Raw genomic sequence first — 23,287 nt, 5'->3', positions numbered from 1 at the left:
GTCTTGCAGACAAGTTGTCTGCCGACTCTTTCTTACTGGAATAATTTTCCTTCTATTATCAAACATATTTACACTGGTGCCAGTTTTTCACTATTAATGGTTTGTGTTTGTCTTCTGTATAGCCTCTCTATATATAATTAAACATGACAAACTCATAAAACATGTTATTAAGCCACTTAATAAAGTTTCACTTTTGTAAGTAATTGAAAAGTTTCTTTCCCCCCCCCCCCCCCCCCCCCAGTAACCCATTTTGTTACTGAAAATAGAATGACTGACTTATTGTATGAAATGTTGCAAGTTCAGTTCTCTGACTGTCACACTTGCTAACACATGTATATAAAACTAGTTAAGTGGCAGTAGGCTGTATTAGTGTTACAAAATGGACTGTGGCTTTGAAAAAGAAGATAGGAGTGTTTCTGGATTTATTATTTTGGAAAATACTGAATTCAATTTATCTACACTGAGATGTGTTTGATGATTATGAGCGGGAGTGTTTTTCCCTGAATGAAAATCTAAAATCCATTATAACACTACAGGTATGTAGTGAAATCAGAAAAACTGGTTATCAAATGTGAATATTGAAATATTTGGTGAGCACAGGGTATACCACTGAAAACTAGTCAGTTTCTTTATTTTTGAAGAACCATCTAAAGTGATCCAGATTTATGCAAAACAGTCTTCCTTATTTGAGAATTTGTAAAATGCCAGCCATATATGATTGCTCTCACTGATCTTGGTAGCAACAGTAATCCTTGGACAGCTTGTTAACCAAAATAAACTGATAAAGGGAAATTTTCAATTCTATCTCCCCCCCCCCCCTCTCTCTCTCTCTCTCTCTCTCTCTCTCTCTCTCTCTCTCTCTCTCTCTCTGTGTGTGTGTGTGTGTGTGTGTGTGTGTGTGTGTGTGTATGTGAGTGTGTGAGGGGAGGGGGGGGGTGTTTTGTGTGTGTGTGAGGGGGGGGGGGGGGGGTGTTAAGTATGATCACTGGAAAGCAAGTAATCGAATTTTGTACTGCAGAATCAGCTATGTGATGTATGCTTGGCACTGCTACTAAATAAGCTACTATTCCATCCCTATAAAGAGACTGTGACATGACATCCCTGAGATAACATCTCTTACACTCTTATTGCTATAGTACAATATCAAGATAACTCATAAAATCCAGTAGTTGTCTTTTATTTAAAACAGCACATTAAGGCACAAAGCTACAAGGAACAGCCGACTTCATTTATTTTTAAAATAACAACCAACTCTTATTGCTAACAATGCACACCAACAGCGGCCTTGCATTAAATGGCACACACTGCTTTTGTTTACAGTTAACTTTTTCTTTCAGTCTAAACACACTCCCTTAAACAAAACACTATGGTGGTATCTCACAAAACATTTGTAACCATGTCTCTGCAAATGTATATATTAAACAAAAAAAAGATTTTAATTTCAATTAATCATCAAGTTTTCTTACAGCCTTTTAAAAGCAATACTTTGAAGGGGTTTAGTTAGAACGTCAGCCAGTTGTTCTCGAGTTCAACAGTACTGTACGATGAACCAGCCATATTTCAATTTATCACTGCTGAAATGATACTACACATTAATGTGTTTGCTTATTCAGGATTTTATCACTGCTATTCCACATTGCTTATCCACACAAAGTGTCACTTCCATATTTTTATTCAGCAACTATTCTTTGAAAGTCTTCCAAATTTTCATCTCTTGACAGCATTCAGTTACAGATATGTATTCTGCTTCAGTAGTAGATAATGCAACAACACATTTTTTCTTGTAGCACCGAGTGTTTAGAGCATTACTGAACAAAGATATATATCCTGAAGCACTTGTTTTATCTTTCTTGTCACCTGTGAAATCTGTATCACAATAAGCCAATATCTCTTGTTCTTGTTTCTCTGTTGAGTAGAATATTCCTCTACCTGTTGTTGAATTAAGGTATCTTCAAATTCTCTTCAGATTTTGGGTGTCTGCTTTCATAGCTCACTGCATATGCCAAGTCCTAGTCTGTTTTACACGCTAAATACAAAAAACTGCCAACCATTTTACAACGCGAAAATTGTGACTTTGCTGCACTGATTTCTTCAATTTCTCCTTGTGGTGAAATTGGAGCCATTACAATGTCACATTTTTCCATTCTTTATGTTTCCACACAACTTCCTTAGCTTTTATTTTTCTTGATGAATATTGATAGTTTGATTTGTTCTTTTGATTTCACATCCAAGATACAGTTTTGGTTCTTCAACAAGTAATGTCAATTCACTAATAGCAATGTCAACATTTTTCTTCAGTTTTTGCTGGAGATTTTTAATTCGACAGGTGTCTTTTCGAAAGAGAATCCCATCTTCAACATCTGCAGCAAGAAGCATTTTCTTCTGAGTATATGATTTTTAAACACAATGATCAGATTTCAGTTGAATGAGTTTTTTATTCCTAAGAAACTCGTTCATTTTCTTATTCCATTGCAAGGCTGTTTTGACATCAAATAACATAATTAGCAAACCTTCTTGAGCAGCAAGTGCAAATAGGAATCTCAGGAAATTAGTTTGTACAATGTAACTAAAAAATGTTTTTGCAGCTAGCCTAGCTTTGTGCTTTTCTTTTCCTTGAACATTCATTCTCCTGTAAATATTTCTTTTCCATAGGCAGTTTCTTATTCACAAGAGTCCATGTTTTATTTTTCTTCAATGATGGTTTTTCTTCATTTATAACCTTTATCCAGTTTTCCTTGCTTTCATCTTCAGTGCATTCCTTGTATGTAAGTATGATGTAATCTTCATTTATCTTTGATGAAATTATTTGGCTGCTTTGTTTATGATACTTTTTTATCTTCTTCTGGTCCACACCCGGTGGCTGAATGGTCAGCGTGGCAGATTTCAGTCCTCTGGGCCCAGATTTGATTCCTGGCTGGGTCGTGGAATTTTCTTCGCCCAGGGACTGGGTATTGTGCTGTCCTCATCCTCTTCCTATCATCCTCATCAACTGGAGGTCACCAAAGTGGCACCAAATTGAAAGACCAGTACCCGACAAATGGTCTGCCCGAATGGGGGCCCTAGCCTTACAATTAAATAAATCTTTTTCTGGCTTTTAGCTTCTTTCTCCATCTGATTCTTCATTAATTTCTTGTTCTTCAAATCCTTCTTTTCTCTCTTCTTCTTCTTCAAAGTCTTCTCTTTTTTCTTTGTCTTCAATTTCCCCCCCCCCCCCCCCCCCCAGTTAGATTTACTCCTTCTTTTTTGATTTCCTCTTTTTCATCTTCTTACTGATGTGAAAACTCAACATATCTTGCTTCAGAAAATTGTTCAGTCTTAGGATTCCGTATGGACATAGCCATTTCTGTATACAGGCTGCAGTCAAGTCCGTCTAGCACCACATTTTGCTTCAAACCTATGAATCAAACATCATGGTTCTTGCTTTGTTCATGAGAGCAAGATTTATTCTTTCTGTCTTACCATTCTGTCTGACGAGATTCTTTAATTGTGCAGCCACTCACAATACTTTGTTTTATACCATTCCTTAAAGTCAGTACTTCTGTATTCTCCTTCTGTGCCACATCTTACTTTTTTCTGTCTTCAGAATGAGCTTCCTTTCACTTACATGTTCCTTGTTGTGGTCTTCTGTTTCATTTTTTTTTTGTTCACAAAAGATACACTTTTAATAAATGTGTGTAACCATCAAGACAGGTTAAAATTTTTCCTTCACTGAGATCAGTTGCCTTGCATACCTTACTGCATAAATCAATGTGAATACTCTCAAGAGGCCTTGTTACTCTGTGCCACACAATATTGAATGGTTATCTTACTATTTTGCCATGATACATGTTTCACCACTAGACACGCCCTCTTCCGCAACAATTTTGTCTGTTCCATCACACAGTTCTCGTATTTTTTAAAAATAAGTAAAATTCAAATGTCCTAGTCTTTCTTGCCACTGAATGGTTTTCTTCTTTCATGCCATTAGTGCTGCTTTTTTATAGTCACTTTTCATGTTAACAAAATACAGTCCGTTTTCTGAATTGTTGTCTTTCAGAATAATGTCTCTATCTTTCAAAATCTTCACCTTTTTCGTCACTCTCTCTTTTACGGTAAGGTTATTTACTGACAGTAAATTTCTTGACAGTTCAGGGGGACATGTGACACATCTGTCAATGACACCTTTTATGAGTCATTCACAACAAGATGTGTTCTACATAAAGTTTTCATTTGCAGTCTTAATTTTTGTACCTTAACAGCTCTTCATATTTGACATAATTTCCCTTTCATGTGTCATGTGCTCATTACTTCCACTGTCTACATCACACTTGGTATCTATTTTATAAATTTTCTTTTCTCGCTTTTCTAGTACGTCTGAAAGAAAAACTGTCTTTGGTAATTTCTTCATATTCTGGTGTTTCTCTCTGTAGTGATATTTACCACATGTACAATATTGTGTTTTGTTCTTATTATCACTATGTTTGTTTTTGCACTCACTTACATAATGACCTGAAGCTCCACATCCAAAGCACTTCACTGATGTCTCAGTTTTTTACTCTAATCTGTCTTGTTGTAGGCAGCATCTCTGATCACAATACGTACTTCTTTTTCATTTTCCTTCACTTTATCTTCTTCTACTTGATTTCAGGTTTTCCAATGTTTTCTACTCCTTTGCTAGTAGAGTCTTTTGCACTTCCAAAATGTTTATATTCCTCAGGCAACTTAATTGATACCCTTTTGACTGATCGTATTTCGTTAATATTCTGCCCCAGGTGGTCCAATCTGAATGCTAGGATTTGCACTTTAGCAATATTGAACATCATATCTATATTTCTGTTCTATTCAAAGTTGTAGAATGCTCCAAGTGATTGTGTCTTCTACTCTCCATGTTCTTCTGATGTATCTTAATAAGTGTATCATACACTTCTTTAGTTGTTTCACAACTAAAGACATGTGTTTTAACATTAATATCTATGGTTCCCAAAACGTAGTAATTTATAAGTACGTTATTTTGGTCTCACTCAGATTTTTTATTGATACTGCCTGTAACATATCTGCCAAAGTACTTTGGCATGGACATCACATTTATTTCCAAATCCCATAACAGAAAACTTGCAACAACTTTTAATTTTGGCACACAGTTTACTGCTACATCTTCTACTGACGAAGCTGTATTTTATACACATGATACAGAAATCTTCGTGTGAGCAACTGTATCATGAGGTACAATCACAACAAATGGTTTTAATTATACACCATTAAATGGTAACTCATCTGGAAGAATTTTGCTGAATAGGACTCCAGCCATGAAATCATATAGTTATAAACAATATAAGAAATAATAATAAGACCAATAATCAATTCATAAGTATATCTTCAAGGAAAATGATGTTTACCTGTGTCTATTGTCAAGAAGCTGAGTATCACAAGTGAAACAAATATTGCACTTATCACGTCAAGGCAGAAACCAAAAGCTGTGTTAGCAGTAATAGTCATGTACCATGATGATGTGTGCAAATCCTATAAAACAAAATTCTACCATTAGTTGTTGCTATTTCCCATTCCTTCAGTTACTGATAAATGCTGTGAAATTTCAGTCTAACTGTCAATGGGACTATAAAATTTAAATTCAAGACAATAAAATTACATATATTATAGACATATGAACACTGTATGATGCCAACAGGAGCACAAAGAGAGCATTGTGAGAAGCATTTAATGAATTTGAAAGTGAAATTTGCCAAATGCTCTGACTAAAAATCCTATGAGTTATTGTCTTACATAAGGTCAGTGAATGGATTGAAATTGTCTATTCAGTCACTCGGTGATCCTACTGGCACCAAAACAGAACATAATAGAGACAGGACCAAAATGCTGAATTCTCTCTCCTAAAATATTTACACTGCAGATTGCAATGTGGTTCCTCCATTCAACTCCTGCATGAATGACAAAATCGCAGATGTTGAGAGAAGGCATCACAAAACATAAAATCATCTAAAATTACATGACAGTCGAAAGGGAACTTGACCTGATGACATCCCTATAGATACTATGTGAAATAACTATATACCTAAATATTTCTATTATCTATCCCATTCCCTTAAATGGCACAAAATGCATATATTATATCTCCAGATTTATTTACTCACATTCAAGAATTCATCTATGGTATAGAAGGAGTTGTCAAGGAGGTATTATTTCAATTTGTTTTTGAAACTATTACTGCTGTCTGTCAGACATTTTATTTCATCTGGTAATTTATCAAAAAGTTTTATAGCAGCATATTTTACCCCTTTCTGTGTCAAAGATAGGTTAAGTAAAGGATAGTGTAGGTCTTTCTGTTTTCTGGTATTGTAATCATGAATGTCGCTGTTGATTTTAAACTGGTCCATGTTGTTGAGAAAAAATGTACTGTGAAGCAGTTGTAAGAATTCCTAAGCTTTGAAACAGATGCCTACAAGATGGACGACTATGAATCCCACACATTATTCTAACTACTTTTTTTTGAGCAGTGAATACCTTGTGCCTAAGTGTGGAGTTGTCCCAGAATATTATTCTGTATGACATCAGAGAGTGGAAGTATGCAAAGTATGTTAGCTTACTAATTGCTACATCCTCAAAATTGGCAATTATTCTGATTGCAAAAGTTGCTGAACCTAGTCGCTTTAGGGGATCCAAAATATGAATTTTCCAATTAAGATTCTCATCTATATGTACACCCAAAAACATAGTATGCTCTACCCTGGCTACTGACTTTTTTTTGATGTGTTATGTTTATTGAAGGAATTATACTTTTTGCACCATAAGATTGGATGTACTGTGTTTTTTCAAAGTTCAGAGCAAGCCCATTCGCAGAAAACCAATTAATAACTTTTCCAAAGACCTTATTTGTATCATTTTCTATCGGACTTTCTTTTACTGGATTAATAATTATGCTTGTACCATCAGCAAACATTGTCAGTTCAGCATCTTGTTTCACATAAGAAGGGCGGTCATTCACATATATCAAGAACAGGAGGGGACCCATGATCGAATCTTGTGGAACACCTAATGTAATTTCACCCCAGATGAAGTGGCAAACTCCTTTGAATCACTTGAAGCATATAAAGAGACTTTTGCTTTCTGTTCTGTAGATGTGACTTAAACCACTCATATGCTGTTCCATTTATACTACAGAATTGTAATTTCTCTAACATAATGTCATGTTTCACACAATCAAAAGCTTTGGATAAGTCGCAGAATATTCCCACTGGCGATATTTTTCTATTTAAAGACTCTGTTATGTGGACAGTGAAATTTTATATTGCTGTCTCAGTGGAACAGCATTTCTGAAATCCGAACTGTGATTTACTAAGTATCCCACTACTGTTGAGATGGCTAACCACTCTTGAGTACATTACTTTCTCAAAGCTTTTGAAAATGCTGTAAGCAAGGATACTCGCTGGTAATTATTGACATCTGTGGTTTCCCCCTTTTTGTAGAGAGGCCTGACAACAGCATATTTTAACCTGTCTGGAAGAATACTTTGAGTCAGTGATGCACTACATATGTGACTCAAAATATCAGCTGTAATTGCTCCACATTGTTTAAACAACTTGTTAGAGATGTCATCTATTCCAACAGAACATTTATTTATCAAAGATTTAATAATTTTCATTATTTCACAAGAGGTTGTTAGATGAAACTTAATCTGACTAAAATTTTTCAAAACTCACACTTCCATGTACTGCTTGGCTTTTTCTTTTGAACTAATCTCATCAATTTTTTCTCCTACACTTAAGAAGTGATTGTTAAATGCATTGGCTACCTGTGTACTGTTGGTTAAGATGGTCTCATTCTCTTTTACAGTAATACTACCCACCCCAGTCATTACTTTTCGTATCTCCCTTCTAACAACATTCCATATTGATTTGATTTTATTGCCAGAGTTGTTAATTTCTTCTCTAACATACATATTTCTTGATTTCCTTACAACTTTTCTCAGTATGTTACAATAATTTTTATAGTCTAAAACTACTTCTGGATCTTTACTAGTTTTCTTTTTGTTTCTGAAGACACTTTAATACCTGTAGTAATCTAAGGTTTCTTTGAAAAGTTTGTGGTGTTACATTTAGTAATTTTCTTTGGAAAACAATGATCAAAAAGTGATATAAATTTATCAAGAAATATGCTGCATTTATCATTAGCATTTGGCTTATTATATACATCTTCCCAGTTTACATTTCCTAAACTTTCTCTGAAGTGACCTATAGATACCGGTTGAGCACCCTCACACTTTTATTTAATGGTTTCTGAAGTGCAGACCCTGAAGATTGATGCCATGTTCCTCAACTTCCAGAAAACATTTGATACAGTTTTTCACTGTGATTTGTAGAACAAAATACAAGATTATCAATTATCAGACCATATTTCTGACATGATTCAGGACCTTCTAGCAGAAAGGACTCTATTATGTTGCTCTTAATGGGACAAAGCTGACAGGCGTAAAGTTAATTATGGGGGTACCTCAAGGGAGTTATGGAGCAGTTAATATTTAAAATTTGTATCAGTGATCTAGAGAATAACACAATAGACTCTGTGGAGCTTTAATTGTCAATGCTGTTGCCTATAAGGAGGGCTGCAGTCCCAAAAGACTGTCATGAAATTCGGAACGCCCTAAAGAGGACTGATGAGTAATACACGGACCGGCAGCTGACCCTGAATGTAAATAAATGTAAGATATTATGCATAAGTAGACAAAAAGATCCACTACTGATTGTTTATACTATCAGCAACAAATCAATGGAAACACTTACTACTATAAAATACCTTTGAGCAACCATGCAGAGTGATCTAAAGTGGAATGACCACATAAAACTAATTGTATGAAAAGCACATCCCAGGCTGAAATTGACTGGAAGAATCTTAATAAAATGTAATTATCCACAAAAGAATTGGCTTATGGAACACTTGTTCGATTGATTACCAAGTACACTTCATCAGTCTCAGACCCCTCACAAGTAGAATTTATAGAAAAGATGTAACAAAGAGCAGTAGATATTGTCACAGAATCGTGTACTCAATGTGACACATTACAAAAGAGGCATTATGTATTATGGAGAAGTTTACTGTTGAAATTTCAAGAGTATACATTCCAAGAGCAGTAGAGCAACATATCACTTCTTCCCATGTAAGTATCACAACATGACCTTGATTAGGAAATCAAAGAAATTATAGCTCATATGGTGCTTTACTGACAACCATTCTTTGTACATGCCATTCAGGAAGAATTATGGAGGGTAAAAAGATAGTAGTAAAAGAAGTATCCTCCATCACATACCATAATGTGTCTTGTGGGTTACAGTAAACAGATATTGGTTGCCACACAAACTTCAGATGTAATATGAAACTAACTATATTCTTTTTCCATTTTACAGAAAAAAATTATCTGTAAATAGCAAACAGCAACTTTTGATATGAGGTTTCAAAAAAGTGACTTCTGCAGCTTCATCACTGAATTGTTATTGCTGTGAATTTATTAGTTAATTGGCAATGTTTGGTTAGTCTTTTCCTATCTCCAGCCACTTCTTTACATCTTCCTCTGCTAACTAATGGCACATGTGGCATTTCCTCCATAATAGCATGAACAATGCCTAAGAAAATGGTGCTTTACAGTTGAACAGGAGAAAATGGGATGTTGCAGTGGGGAAAAAAAGTGAGAATAATAAAAATATAACAATAGTAACATAAAAGTATAAAATTGGGACAAACACAATGCTAAAAAAAACAGATGCACAAGACTTTGCCCTACTGAAAGAAAGCACTGTTATTGCACTGGAGTACCTAAAGTTGATAATATGCCTAACTACTGATAGGGCACACAGCAACAAAAATGCACATTGTTTTTGGAATATTGTCGGACTAATCAAAACTTTGCAGAACAATGGTCTTTCAAAGCAGTGTTAGAATGATAAACTTTTCAGATATTCAGTCTGAGAAAATAATAATAAAAATGAGCTGTGTTAATGGATCAAATTTAGTTACTGAAGCTAATGAACAAATTAAAATACCAACAAGGTGGGAACCCTGCATTAAGATTGCAGTTTATTAGGTCTACACCTATAGATTATATAAAAGCCTTACCTGAAGGGTGTCAAATTCCTTCACAACCATTTTCTCAGCTTTTGAAGACCTAATAGTGGTAAGGCCATTTAAAGAAGCTGATATATACGAAAAAACAGGGCTCCGAGCTGTGAAAATGATTAATAGAAGCTTTACTAATAATGCTGCTGTTAACTATGTTTTAAACTAACAACAATGACACAAAATATGTTTAGAAAAAAAAAAGATCGGTAAAGATACAGTAACATGACTGTGGCACAACACAGAAGTCAAGACTCAAAATACTGAGCTACAGTGCAGAGAGACAAGAAATGTTTCTCTGGGTCTGTTAGTGAAAAATTCTTCGGGACTGAATATAAAAGCAGAGTGAGCTTCTTATAATAACACTACATCTTTAAGGAACTTCAACAGCACTAATCAATACACTTCTTATATATTTTTCATTATCGATGAAAAGCAAATTTCTGTTTTATAGCCTTCAAAATCTGTTTCCTCATTTCAGTTCCAATTTTGAATCTGTATTCATTTTTATTGTGTGTTTTTAACTTAAATGAAAGCGAATCCCATTTTGTCAGATAAATGTTCTTCAAGGATGGCTATGGCTTGCTATTTATGCCATATTTCAACTGATTTGAAATCTGTATCATGTTACTTGTTGATATGTTTCATTATTACATAGGGTTCAATAGGTGAGACTTTATTTGCTCTTGTTAAAGGCCTAACTATAGGAAAATGATTAAAAAAAGAGTGAAAGTAATATGTTTGAAAACTGTCCAAACTAGTTTTATTTTAATGATTGATATTTACAGCAGATGAAGAAGCATATGCACTGTTTTGTTATTTTACTTACTGGTTCCTTCAAGTCTTTTGATGTCCTGTGCTGTTCGTAGATAAATTTCACGCATTTTGTAAAACAGTGGACCAATAATTAAAATAATTACTAGGAAATAGTAATTCACAATCACAACCATAACAAGAATTCCAGTCATAACTAGGAAGATCTGCAAAGGAAAAAAAAGAAAAGAAATTAATGATCAGGATTCTATTTTACCTGAATACAGGGTTTGTAATTATGTGAATACTGCAGTGTAAAACTGCATTAGGATTGAAAATGTTTACTTACCAAATTACATTATATAAAAATGCACACAGTAATACAAGGAAACAAATTAAATTAAGCTTTCAAAGTAAAATATTTTATGAATATTTTGAACATAATGTACTTGTAATTAAACTAAATTTAAAATATTAAAATTAATTGTAGATCCACTAATTCAGGAACAACTGGTGTTTTTAGATATACATAATGACTGCTGTTCATCTCCAATTGTTAACTTAGTATCTAAATAACCAAAACACTATTTATCATATAACAAAATAAGTTATCCATGTGTCACAAGAACAGAGACCTCCTTACAATGAGGAATGCTACTTAACATGTTATTAATTTGGTTCTTCCGTACTTAAATCTACATAATCAAAGAGTTTATTTCTAAAAACAAAGATGATGTGACTTACCAAACGAAAGCGCTGGCAGGTCGATAGACACACAAACAAACACAAACATACACACAAAATTCAAGCTTTCGCAACAAACTGTTGCCTCATCAGGAAAGAGGGAAGGAGAGGGAAAGACGAAAGGAAGTTGGTTTTAAGGGAGAGGGTAAGAAGTCATTCCAATCCTGGGAGCGGAAAGACCCACCTTAGGGGGAAAAAAGGACAGGTATACACTCGCACACACACCCATATCCAACCGCACATACACAGACACAAGCAGACATTTGTAAAGGCAAAGAGTTTGGGCTGTCTGCTTGTGTCTGTGTATGTGTGGTTGGATATGAGTGTGTGTGCGAGTGTATATCTGTCCTTTTTTCCCCCTAAGGTAAGTCTTTCCGCTCCCGGGATTGGAATGACTCCTTACCCTCTCCCTTAAAACCCACATCCTTTTGTCTTTCCCTCTCCTTCCCTCTTTCCTGATGAAGCAACTGTTGGTTGCAAAAGCTTGAATTTTGTGTGTATGTTTGTGTGTCTATCAACCTGCCAGCGCTTTCGTTTGGTAAGTCACATCATCACCTTTGTTTTTAGATATATTTTTCCCACGTGGAATGTTTCCCTCTATTATATCCATAATCAAATAATTTGGTGATGGAGTAGCTAATAATGTATTTTTACTAATTTTCATCTGAAATTAATAGTCATTCTTAATTTCTTGATTTTAGTCTGATAGTATCTGGAAAAAATGTTTTAGATGAGACTACAGTACTCCACTCTAACCTGTGGACAAGGGAACTGCAGGAAACAAGGATGAGGGAAATGTGAATAATTCAAATGCATGTTTCCAAAAGGAGTGTAATTTAAAGACAATTTGTAAAATGCAGCACGCAACTGAATCCAATGTTGACTACACATATGGGATCCAGATAAACTTTCACTTCTCTTCATTATGTTTGCAAGGTGTCTTACTTCATTTACAAATAAGAAGAATGAAGAAGGAACCAGCAATTTTGAAAGTTAGACTGTCTCAACTTTTTATATTATTGTTGACCACAATGTGATATGTTAGTCTAATCTTTAAGTTTCATTATATATTTGAGGCACGCCCTCTCTAACATTCTAACGTTACTGTCTGATTCATTGCTTCAGTTGTGTGAAAGGATGGTACGTCATTTTTATCATTAAGCCAGAAAAATTTCCCACAACAAAACCATTAATATTTAATATGAAAGACTCTGAGAAGCATATCCAAGTATCACCAAACCTTAGTTGTATTTGTTGCTAATCAGCTTCAGCTCAGCTGTGTTATAAATGACTACAACTCGTAAATATGAACATAAAGTACATCATCTGAATGAACTGCAAAACAAAGGTATATAAATTGAATATTGGTGTGTTATATTACTGCTGAAAAGCATGCTGATGGGGGCTTTTAGGTAGTATTTATGATCCCAGTACAGTTTTTAACTACCTGGAATGCACTATTTAATTTACGCATTACAGTTTTAGACAAGCAATTTGGGCCCAGTAAAAGTGTCTTTGTAGATTCCTGGAATTTTAACAAGCTTCTCCAAACCTACAACACAGTAATACTGCATACACAGTATGTTTACAGTGTTACCTGTGTGGCATCAAGCATAGCTCTTGGCAGCAATTCATCAATGGCTCCCATGTCTTTGGAAAAACGATTCAGTACTCGACCTACAGAGAGAGTACAAGTACTTTAGACAACTCAAAACATTTGTTACTGCTTCAGTAATATTATTGTAAATAAAAGCATGCTAATAATACTAAAGGTACAAAAACTTTCAAAGCATTGTCTTCTTTTGTTCATGAGGTAATTTTCATTCCTATTTCTTGTTTCCCTACTGTCTTCCACTCCTCTTCTTTTTCTTCACTTCATTCTTCACTCAATTACATGTGTACAAACCAAAACTTTTACTCTCGAAAACAATCAATTATCGATGAAATTATTTAATTCGATTGATAAAAAATCTACTCACCATGCAGCGGCCAGAACACACACATAAAACAGTCTTTTATGTGTGTGTTCTGCTGCTGCTTGGTGACTAGATTTTTTATCTATCCAATTAAACAAAACTTTTACTCTGCAGAAGTATATAATAAAATGAATTTTCGTGAAAAATTGTGAGCCAAATCATTATCTGAAATCAGATCTTCGCTTATCATGGCATTTTCTTCGTGAATTTAACTCGTCTGAGCAGCCCTCTTGGTGAGGCTAAAGCCTTTAGCCTTTCTGTAGCATTGTATATACCTTTAATTTTCCAAGCAGGTTCAGACCGGTGCAATAGCTTTCTGTTTTTGATACATTCTATGGTTATGTCATTCTTTCATAGCATTCCTATCGTGGGTGCTAATTATGCAAGGCATATGGGAAAGCTTCTGTAGAATTAGCTATGTGGGGTACAGAGAGGTGGAAAAAGTGGGAAGGAAGGGAACGAAGAGTTAGTAAATTGGTCAACTGCAAGGACATCACCAAAACATGAACTCATCCCATGGGGAGAACTCTCTAGGGTGGAAAGAAGTGAGGGATGTAAATCTGATTTAATCCAAAATATTTCTCATGAAACACCTGTTTTGAAACTAAAACATATTGGTTTAGTATTTTTCCTACCTCTTGCTTCATTTCTTGCTTTATGATTTTGACAAATATTTAATACCAACCAAATACACTTACATTCAAAATTTTTTGTATATTCTTAGCCTTTATTCTGGACTGCATGGGCATCTGTATGGTATGTAAATACATGTCTTAAACCATTCACAGGTCATTATAATGAGTGAGACAGCTATTACAGCTTTGAAATGCAACAGAATATTCCTGTACTTTTTGAATTTACTACTGTGTATTGTTGTCACTTGTTTGTGTGACTGGATTTCTCATACACAATCATTCTTGTAATTTCACCATCTGTAAATAATTTCCTTTATAAGTACCTCTTTCTAATCATTATAATACATTTATATATCTCTGTTCTGCTCCTCTGTTATGTATTCCATATTATTATTATTATTCTATTATGATTATTAATTTCCTTTCTTGTTTTTCAACTACCCATTCCCCCAATTTCCCTCACAGTCTTATAGTGCATTATTTTGATGGACTGTTGATAAGTAAAAATTAATGTAAAGCTAGTAAACATAAAGGAACATAAAGGGGAGCTCAATGTACATAATTGTGAATATATTTATCTTTTGTCAGTCACATTTATTTGGGAATATTGCTGAGTGTTTACCTTCTGGCTATATTTCAGATCTGCAGACACACCTTGCAATTTGCTTTCTTTGCCTGATATGAAATTTTGTACTCAGTGTCACCATATCTCAGTATTTTAAAAGAAATAAAATATGTGACGCACACATCAAATTACATATTGCATAAGCAATGATAGATTAGTAATTTAAAAAAATAATTTCCTTACCTGATGGATTTGTGTCAAAAAATCTCATTGAACCCTTCAGTATGGCATTAAACATCCTGTTATGTAGCCCCTGTGATGAATTCATGGTGACTTTAAAGAAGACAAATGATCTATATGTTGTAATAAATACACTGCCCGCAATACATATAGTGTATATAATGATGTATTCATCTCTGGTGAAGGATGCAGGAGTCACATAATTTTTGTCATCTGTTTCATTCATATTCAATTCGGAAACTTTTAAATTTTCAAATGCCTCTGGCTTTTTTCCATCAGTTTCATTGTAGATTTGAGAGATGACCTCTGTAACACTGTCACCTCCTTCAGTATATACTGAAGCTGTCTGGTTCACTGTTTCAGCCATGTAAACAGGCTCATTTGCTTCTGTAGGATTAGTAAAGTTTTGATAGTCGGGTGGTGTTGACAGTCCCGAAAGAAATTTAGCAGGCAGATTTTCATTTGTGGTATTAATAACTTGTGCCAGTTCAAATGACATTCTCTTATTCATAATATCCATTTTTAGCTGCTCTTGGTTTGTCCTGAAAAGAAATACAGATCACAAATATTGGTCTTATAAATTAAGACTTGGAAAATAAAAATGGAAACTAGAGTGAGGTAAAAGGCAAACAAAATGCCAAGAGCAAAGCTTATAAATTACTGCTGTACTAATAATTTTTGGATGGATAAGAACATTTGATATGAGGAGCACACTGACAGATTTGAAATTATTATCTTAATTATCATTATTCAGTCTTGTTTGAAGTACTCTCCTTGAGTTCTATGCACTGCTGCATCAGTTTAAATCACTAAGTGAATTGTATGTTTACATTATTTTTAAATGCAAAAATAACTCCTTCTTGATGCTAAAATTGATGCTAGTTAATGGTTTCTTTTACTTTCTGAAAGAAAGTACAATAAACACTGTTGTGTTTTCCCTGTCATAAAGGAACTTGGTCTGTGAGTAGCTCTAATACCTTAACATATTTTGTCTTTCTATAAGGGCCAGTCAAATGAAAGAGTGATACACACAAAAAGTAAGTAAACTGTTTATTATTTCAAAAGTAACCACCATAACTATTCATTATTTATCCCACTGCGAGACATGTACAGCTGGGCACATGACCGTTAATCCATTAATTGTTAATTAACAAAGCTAACTTTTAGAGTAATGTATTAACTATTAAGTTAACTGTATAGAATGTTAATGGATTTTTTTAACTTATGCAAACTTTCTCTGTGTCCATTAATCATTAATGAGGTACCTACTATTTATGACAAAAATGATGCTGTAGAAACCATGTTCTAACAAGTTTGGGTCATGTAGGTGTGTGGCTATGTTGGGGTGTATGCAACTGATGTAAACAATTGAGTGCGAATGACGATAACTGGGTGCTGGGTCTCTGTTGTTGTTTTTTACTAAGTTTTGCATGAAGTACTACTTTTTGTTAGTGGACTGACAGTGGAAAATAAATCATGGAATTGGATTCTAGCTCTCACAACAACCTAAAGGGTGCCTAGTGGTAATACATCTGTAAAAAGTATAGCCCAAAATCTAGTCAAAATGTGTCTAGATATATCAAAAGACTCATTCACTGATGTAGTATTTCTTGGAGGACAGGTTTTAGTACATTTATTTATTAACCATAATATCCCTATACCCCTGATAGCTGTACTCAACTGACTTTTATCTCTGGGCAAAGACATTTGGTCTCTTAAACACGTTGATGTGAATGAAGTAAAATATGTACCTTATGTTACATACTATTTGATTTTCCTGTATTTCGATTCTTCTATGATTTAACATTGTTAACCAAATAGTTATAAAACTAAATGATAGAACTGTTTTTTTATCTGTCTTTGATGTGCTACCTACACTTCCCCAACCAAAACATTTTATTCAAGTTTAGGTAATATGTTGATTTCACTTAGTAATTTCACTACAGCCACAACATAAGCTTTTCTGTTATGACTTAATGACTAACAATTAACTTTAACTTCTGATAAATCTCCTATAAAGTAACATTTTAACATTTAAAAGTTAACTCTTTTAGTAATGGATTAATGATTAGCAAAGTTGACTTTTTGATTAACATCACCCAGCTATGGATACTAGATGGTCAATGCCTTCATGGAAAAATGTTTGTAGTTCTCTTGGAACTGTGATTGTACCTTGGAATCCACCTCTTCATCTGAAACAAATCGATGGCTTTGTGTGTCATCCTGTAGGTCTCCAAAAATTTGGACACTGCATGGGGCGAGACTGGGACTGTATGGAGGACGTGTAAGGTTTTCCAGTGAAACCTCTGCAGTTTAATAATAATAATAAAAAAAAACACATCAGCTCTAGAACAGTCATGATGATCTTTTTCTTTGACTGCAAGTACCTGATGATCTTTGACTTACAGGAACACAGTGGCACAATTGATGCACAGTGTTACGTGAACACTTTGCAAAAACTGATGTGCACCTTCAAGTCCAAACACACAGGAATTTTAACAGAGGACATCATTCTGTTGCAGAATAATGCCTGCTCACATGTTGCCGAAGTTATTCTGCGGGAAATCCCTTATGCATCCTCCATATAATTCCAACCTCTCGCCATATTTTTGGAGTCTTGAAAAAAGAAATTTGTGGACACCAATTTGCTTCAGACAAAGAGGTGCACACCTGGATCCAGTCATGGTTCTGCAGGGAACCGAAAACGTTTTCCCAAGGAGGCTTGTCTCAAACTAGGATAAACGAGTTAATAGTTATAGTGATTACATTTAAAATAAAAAAAAAATGGTTTATATATGGTTTTCCAACTCACTTTCATTGAATGCCCCTTACATATGTGCTGCTAATGCATTCCCACACAGCATTCATGCATTCCCACACAGCATTCTAGTAGTAAGTTGTCAACTGCATTTCATTTAACTGATTGATGCTGCCCATCCCACTTCTGTCAACTAATGCAAAAATACTTCTTCATTACCAAATAGTTTATGAAGATACTAACCAGTAAGTAACCCAGTAATCAGCACTATTGGATGCAAACTGCCCAACTGCAAGAACAAATACAAGCCAAGCAAGTAGCAAGTAGCTTGAGCCAGCCCTGAAATAATCTCTGTAGAGGGTCTTGTTCAATTTGCCTCTTTCTATCATCTCAGCAGTTTCTTCTGGTTCATCACCCTCTTCATCTTCATCAGGTACAGAACTCTTAAGAAGAAGAATAAAGCAATTAAAAAACTACAAATATGATTTTTGTTACATGTGGAACTGAAAGATAAAGTAAAAAATGTGTAAAGCAGTTACACAAAAATGGCAGAAATTAATAAATGTAGTCACCACAATTAGTTCAAGAACAATAAATAGAATTTGAATATGCAGAATGTTCTTTCCAGAACTGCTTTATTTACTCCATTCTTAACGCAGTGTTACTTTCCAGATACATAATTTCATTTTAAAACCCATACCATCATATTTTACCAAAGCCAAAAGAGTATGATAAACACTGAGACATAAGTCAGGAATAGTCACATACCTGTTCGCCATGTGTAGTAGAATCCAGAACACTGGTTTCAGTTTAATGGTCTTGAACAGAAAGGCACTATGCCACATAATGACAGACTCACCAAATTGGAAGATACTGTGCTCATAAGAGAGCTTCAGTGCCTAACTTGCTCTCTGATAACCATGTGAAATAACCAGCATGTAATTGCAACTTATACATACTTCAAACATGTGACAATGGTTCTCTTGCACCAGCACCTACATGTTATTTTGTTAGAAGATGATATATTTGGCACAATGGTTTTCTTGCACTGTAGCAAAATCATGTAAGTTAACATGTTTGATCATAGGTTGTTTTTGTTTACCACTGAAATGAGAAAAAGATAGTGGACTGTGCCCTATTTATCTGCAGCTATAACCTGAAACAGCTGAGAGTGACACAGTCATCTCATTGTTGTTGATATTTGAAGTTGATCATAGTGATGATAGTATTACTCAAACATAAGTATTTATTGTAGCCTCATGCTCTTACAGACAATAAACAGCTATTCTCTGAATGATTTTGCAAGGGTGTTCTCTGTTGTCCAATTCTGATGATATGATGATAATCAAATGCAGTGAGATCTTGTATTTTGCTTGTCCTCCTAGTGAATGTTATTCAGACTGCCAATGCTAAACCATGTGACATTAAGATCACTTTTCAGATTGCACTATTCCATTAGGTTAATCCCTCCAATATGAAAGCTGTCTCTTATTCATTTGCTCATCAATGTACAAATACCATTGCTGAGTATACATACAGTGATTTGAATGTTAAAGTACCGAAACATTCATACCTTCAGATGACTATATTTGGTGTTGTTAATGGTTTTCCACATTATAATTATGGCATAGTTGAGAAGGAGAAATATAATATTAATATCAGAAACATAATACCTGAGTATATTATATGCAACAAATGTCAAATTTCTTGTACAAGTATGATAAAGTATGACGCTGTTCACAGTGCAAAGCAAACTGAGTTCACATTTGTGAGCTGAGTCCCCTTTTCATCTAATTACCCAGCTCAATAACCAACCAGGAGCATTGCTACTGTTTACCTTTTGATGATCACTCTAATAATCTTGGATTTTGTGGGTTATATGTTTGTGAGAATGAAACAGAAACTGGCAGTTACTTACATAAGTTGATACAACTGACATTTGGTTTTTCAAAAGTTTGGCTGTTACTGCTTCCTTCAACTTCTCAGTCTCTTCTTGGCTGCTGACAAGCAAATTTGAAAAGTCAGATTTATTTGTCAGAAGCTCAGTGAATGTACCCTGATCTTCTATTCTGCCCTGAAAGAAAATCATAGTTCTATGTCAATTAAAGCTGTTGTTTTAAGTTTAGGCATTTATCAGCACAACAAAATATTGTGTTGAGAATAAACAATATGTTAAAGTAATCAAATTCTGTATTAATACTGTAATCATTAATTACTCATGGTTCATGGAATGCTGAAATTATAGTTTTTTAAAACTAAAATGGAAAAAGGATTATGTACGAATCTGGCAGTGTTCCCTCAATGAAAAATAATCAAGTTTTGCATGACTGATGATGATGATCATATTTTTGCAGGTAAATGTTCAGAGAGAAAAAAAAGCTCCTCAATGATACTGTCTCCTTAAGAGGCCACCCTGCTGACAATATCTATAAATTGGAATTATTAACATTTGGATATTGTTGTTGTGGTCTTCAGTCCTGAGACTGGTTTGATGCAGCTCTCCATGCTACTCTATCCTGTGCAAGCTTCTTCATCTCCCAGTAACTACTGCAACCTACATCCTTCTGAATATGCTTAGTGTATTCATCTCTTGGTTCCCTCTATGATTTTTACCCTCCACGCTGACTTCCAATTCTAAATTGGTGATCCCTTGATGCCTCAGAACATGTCCTACCAACCGATCCCTTCTTCTAGTCAAGTTGTGCCACAAACTTCTCTTCTCCCGAATCCTGTTCAATACCTCCTCATTAGTTATGTGATATACCCATCTAATCTTCAGCATTCTTCTGTAGCACCGCATTTCAAAAGCTTCTATTCTCTTCTTGTCTAAACTATTTATCGTCCATGTTTCACTTCCATACATGGCTACACTCCATACAAATACTTTCAGAAATGACTTCCTGACACTTAAATCTATACTCGATGTTAATAAATTTCTCTTCTTCAGAAATGCTTTCTTTGCCATTGCCAGTCTACATTTTATATCCCCTCTACTTCAACCATCATCAGTTACTTTGCTCCCCAAATAGCAAAACTCCTTTACTACTTTAAGTGTCTCATTTCCTAATCTAATTCCCTCAGCATCACCCAATTTAATTCGACTATATTCCATTATCCTCGTTCTGCTTTTGTTGATCTTCATCTTATATCCTTCTTTCAAGACACTATCCATTCCGTTCAACTGCTCTTCCAAGTCCTTTGCTGTCTCTGACAGAATTACAATGTCATCGGCGAACCTCAAAGTTTTTATTTCTACTCCAAATTTTTCTTTTGTTTCCTTCACTGCTTGCTCAATATACAGACTGAATAACATCGGGGAGAGGCTACAACCCTGTTTCATTCCCTTCCCAACCGCTGCTTCCCTTTCGTGTACCTCAACTCTTATAACCGCCATCTGGTTCCTGTACAAATTGTAAATAGCCTTTCGCTCCCTGCATTTTACCCCTGCCACCTTCAGAATTTGAAAGAGAGTGTTCCAGTCAACATTGTCAAAAGTTTTCTCTTGCCGTGGTCCATATGTAAAACTGCTTCTCCTTCCTGACGTTTCATTGCCTACTGCAGGCAACATCTTCTGAGGTGAGTCGCCGACTCACCTCAGAAGATGTTGCCCGCAGAAGGCAACGAAACGTCAGGAAGGAGAAGCAATTTTATATATGGACCGCGGTAATTCAGCCCGTAAGTTTTAATTAATGAAGACGCCGGCCGTGAAAGCTTACATGTTATGACTAGTCAAAACTGTTTGTGGCATTAGTCTTGTCAATATATAATTTGGAATGATCTTATCTAGGGCAGATTTAAACTGATATTCACCAGAGATACATCAATTGTGTGTTAGAGAATAGATTACATCAGAATTTAGACAAGAATGTCACAGCAAATAATTGAATAATGGTCAGTAATGTTGGGTAAAGAGATACAAACATTTATCAGGGGAATTTCATTCCATTCTTATTTAGTCATAAGTCACATAAACACCGCTGAAGCTGGCCAGAAATTAACAGTTTTCCAGATGCCACCTTGTTTTGCACACAAACACCTCTATGTTGTAGGACCACAAACGGTCAACGATATCTGCTCACAATAATGGATGATTTTACGCACTGGCCAGAGGCAGTGCCGGTGGACAATATCTTTGCAGGAATATCCCCGTCTGCATTCGCACTGGTATAGTTAGCTAAGTCCGGCTATCCGCTGCACATAGCTACCGACTGTGTCCAACAATTTGAATCAGATTTTTATGCCCATCAGACAAAGCTCTATGATTATGTACACTTCAAGACCACTAGCTATCATCCTACCAGCAATTGAGCGACTGAGCAATGGTATCATTCACTGAAGGTGACACTCATGTGCCATGGAAATTCCTGGATGTCTACCCTTCTTGTAATTCTCTACATCTACATGCTACTCTGCAAATCACACTTAAGTGCCTGGCAGAAGGTTCATCAAACTACCTTCACAATAATTCATTGTTGCTCCACTCCCATACAGTGTACAGAAAAAACTAACACTTATACCTTTCCGTATAAGTTCCGACTTCCCTTATTTTATTATGAGAATTGTTTCTCCCTATGTAGTTCAGCAGCAACAAAATATTTCCTCATTCAGAGGAGAAAGTTGTTGATCAAAATTTCATGAGAAGATCCCACTACAATGGGAAACACCTTTATTCTAATGATGTCCACCCCAAATCCTGTATCGTGTCCACAGCATTCTCTCCTCTATTTCTCGATAATACAAAACGCGATGCCCTTATTTGAACTTTCTCAATGCACTCTGTTAATCCTTTCTGGTAAGGATCCCACACCATGCAGCAGTACTCCAAAAGAGAATGGACAAGCATATTGTAGGCAGTCTCTTCAGTAGATCTATTGCATCTTCTAAGATTTCTGCCAATACATTGCAATCTTTGGTTCACCTTTTCCAGAACATTTTCTATGTGCTTATTCTAAATGAAGTTGATTTTAATTGTAATTCCTAGGTATTTAGTTGAATTTATGGCTTTTAGGTTTGATTGATTTATCATGTAAATGGAGTTTAATCAATTCCTTTTAGCACATGTGGATGGCCTCACACTTTTCATTATTTAGGGTCAATTGCCAATTTTTGCACCACACAGATATCTTAACTAAATCATTTTGCAATTGTTTTAATCTTGTAATGACTTTACTAGACAATAAAGGACAGCATAATCTGCAAACAATCTAAGACAGCTACTCAGACTGTCTCCTACATTATTTATACAGATAAGGAACAACAGAGGGTCTATAGCACTACCTTGGGGAATGCCAGAAATCACTTCTGTTTTACTCAATGAATTTCCATCAATTAGTATGAATTGTGGATTCCTTGATAGGAAATCAAGAGTCCAGTCACATAACTGAGACAATATTCCATAAGCACATAATTTGATTACAAGCTGCTTGTGAGGCATGGTGTCAAATGCTTTCTGGAAACATGAAAATAAGGAATAAATTTTGTATCCCTTGTCAATAGCACTCAACACTTTGTGTGA

General features: G+C 35.1%; 1 protein-coding gene across 1 annotated transcript in view; it reads right to left on the bottom strand.

The window, feature by feature from the left end:
- LOC124776263 (ATP-binding cassette sub-family C member 4-like) overlaps positions 1-23,287 on the bottom strand; it is a 157,926-nt gene that overhangs the window by 24,583 nt on the left and 110,056 nt on the right. The window contains exons 12-18 of the mRNA XM_047251158.1: positions 19,691-19,846; positions 18,016-18,215; positions 15,018-15,556; positions 13,196-13,275; positions 10,931-11,081; positions 10,102-10,208; positions 5,376-5,499 (exon numbers count right to left, since the gene is read on the bottom strand). Of these exons, the coding sequence (XP_047107114.1) occupies positions 5,376-5,499; positions 10,102-10,208; positions 10,931-11,081; positions 13,196-13,275; positions 15,018-15,556; positions 18,016-18,215; positions 19,691-19,846 (1,357 nt within the window). The remainder of the gene's footprint in view (positions 1-5,375; positions 5,500-10,101; positions 10,209-10,930; positions 11,082-13,195; positions 13,276-15,017; positions 15,557-18,015; positions 18,216-19,690; positions 19,847-23,287) is intronic.

Source organism: Schistocerca piceifrons, chromosome 2, assembly GCF_021461385.2.
Source record: "Schistocerca piceifrons isolate TAMUIC-IGC-003096 chromosome 2, iqSchPice1.1, whole genome shotgun sequence".
Lineage (NCBI taxonomy): Eukaryota > Metazoa > Arthropoda > Insecta > Orthoptera > Acrididae > Schistocerca > Schistocerca piceifrons.
This window is presented reverse-complemented; position numbering and strand designations above follow the sequence as displayed.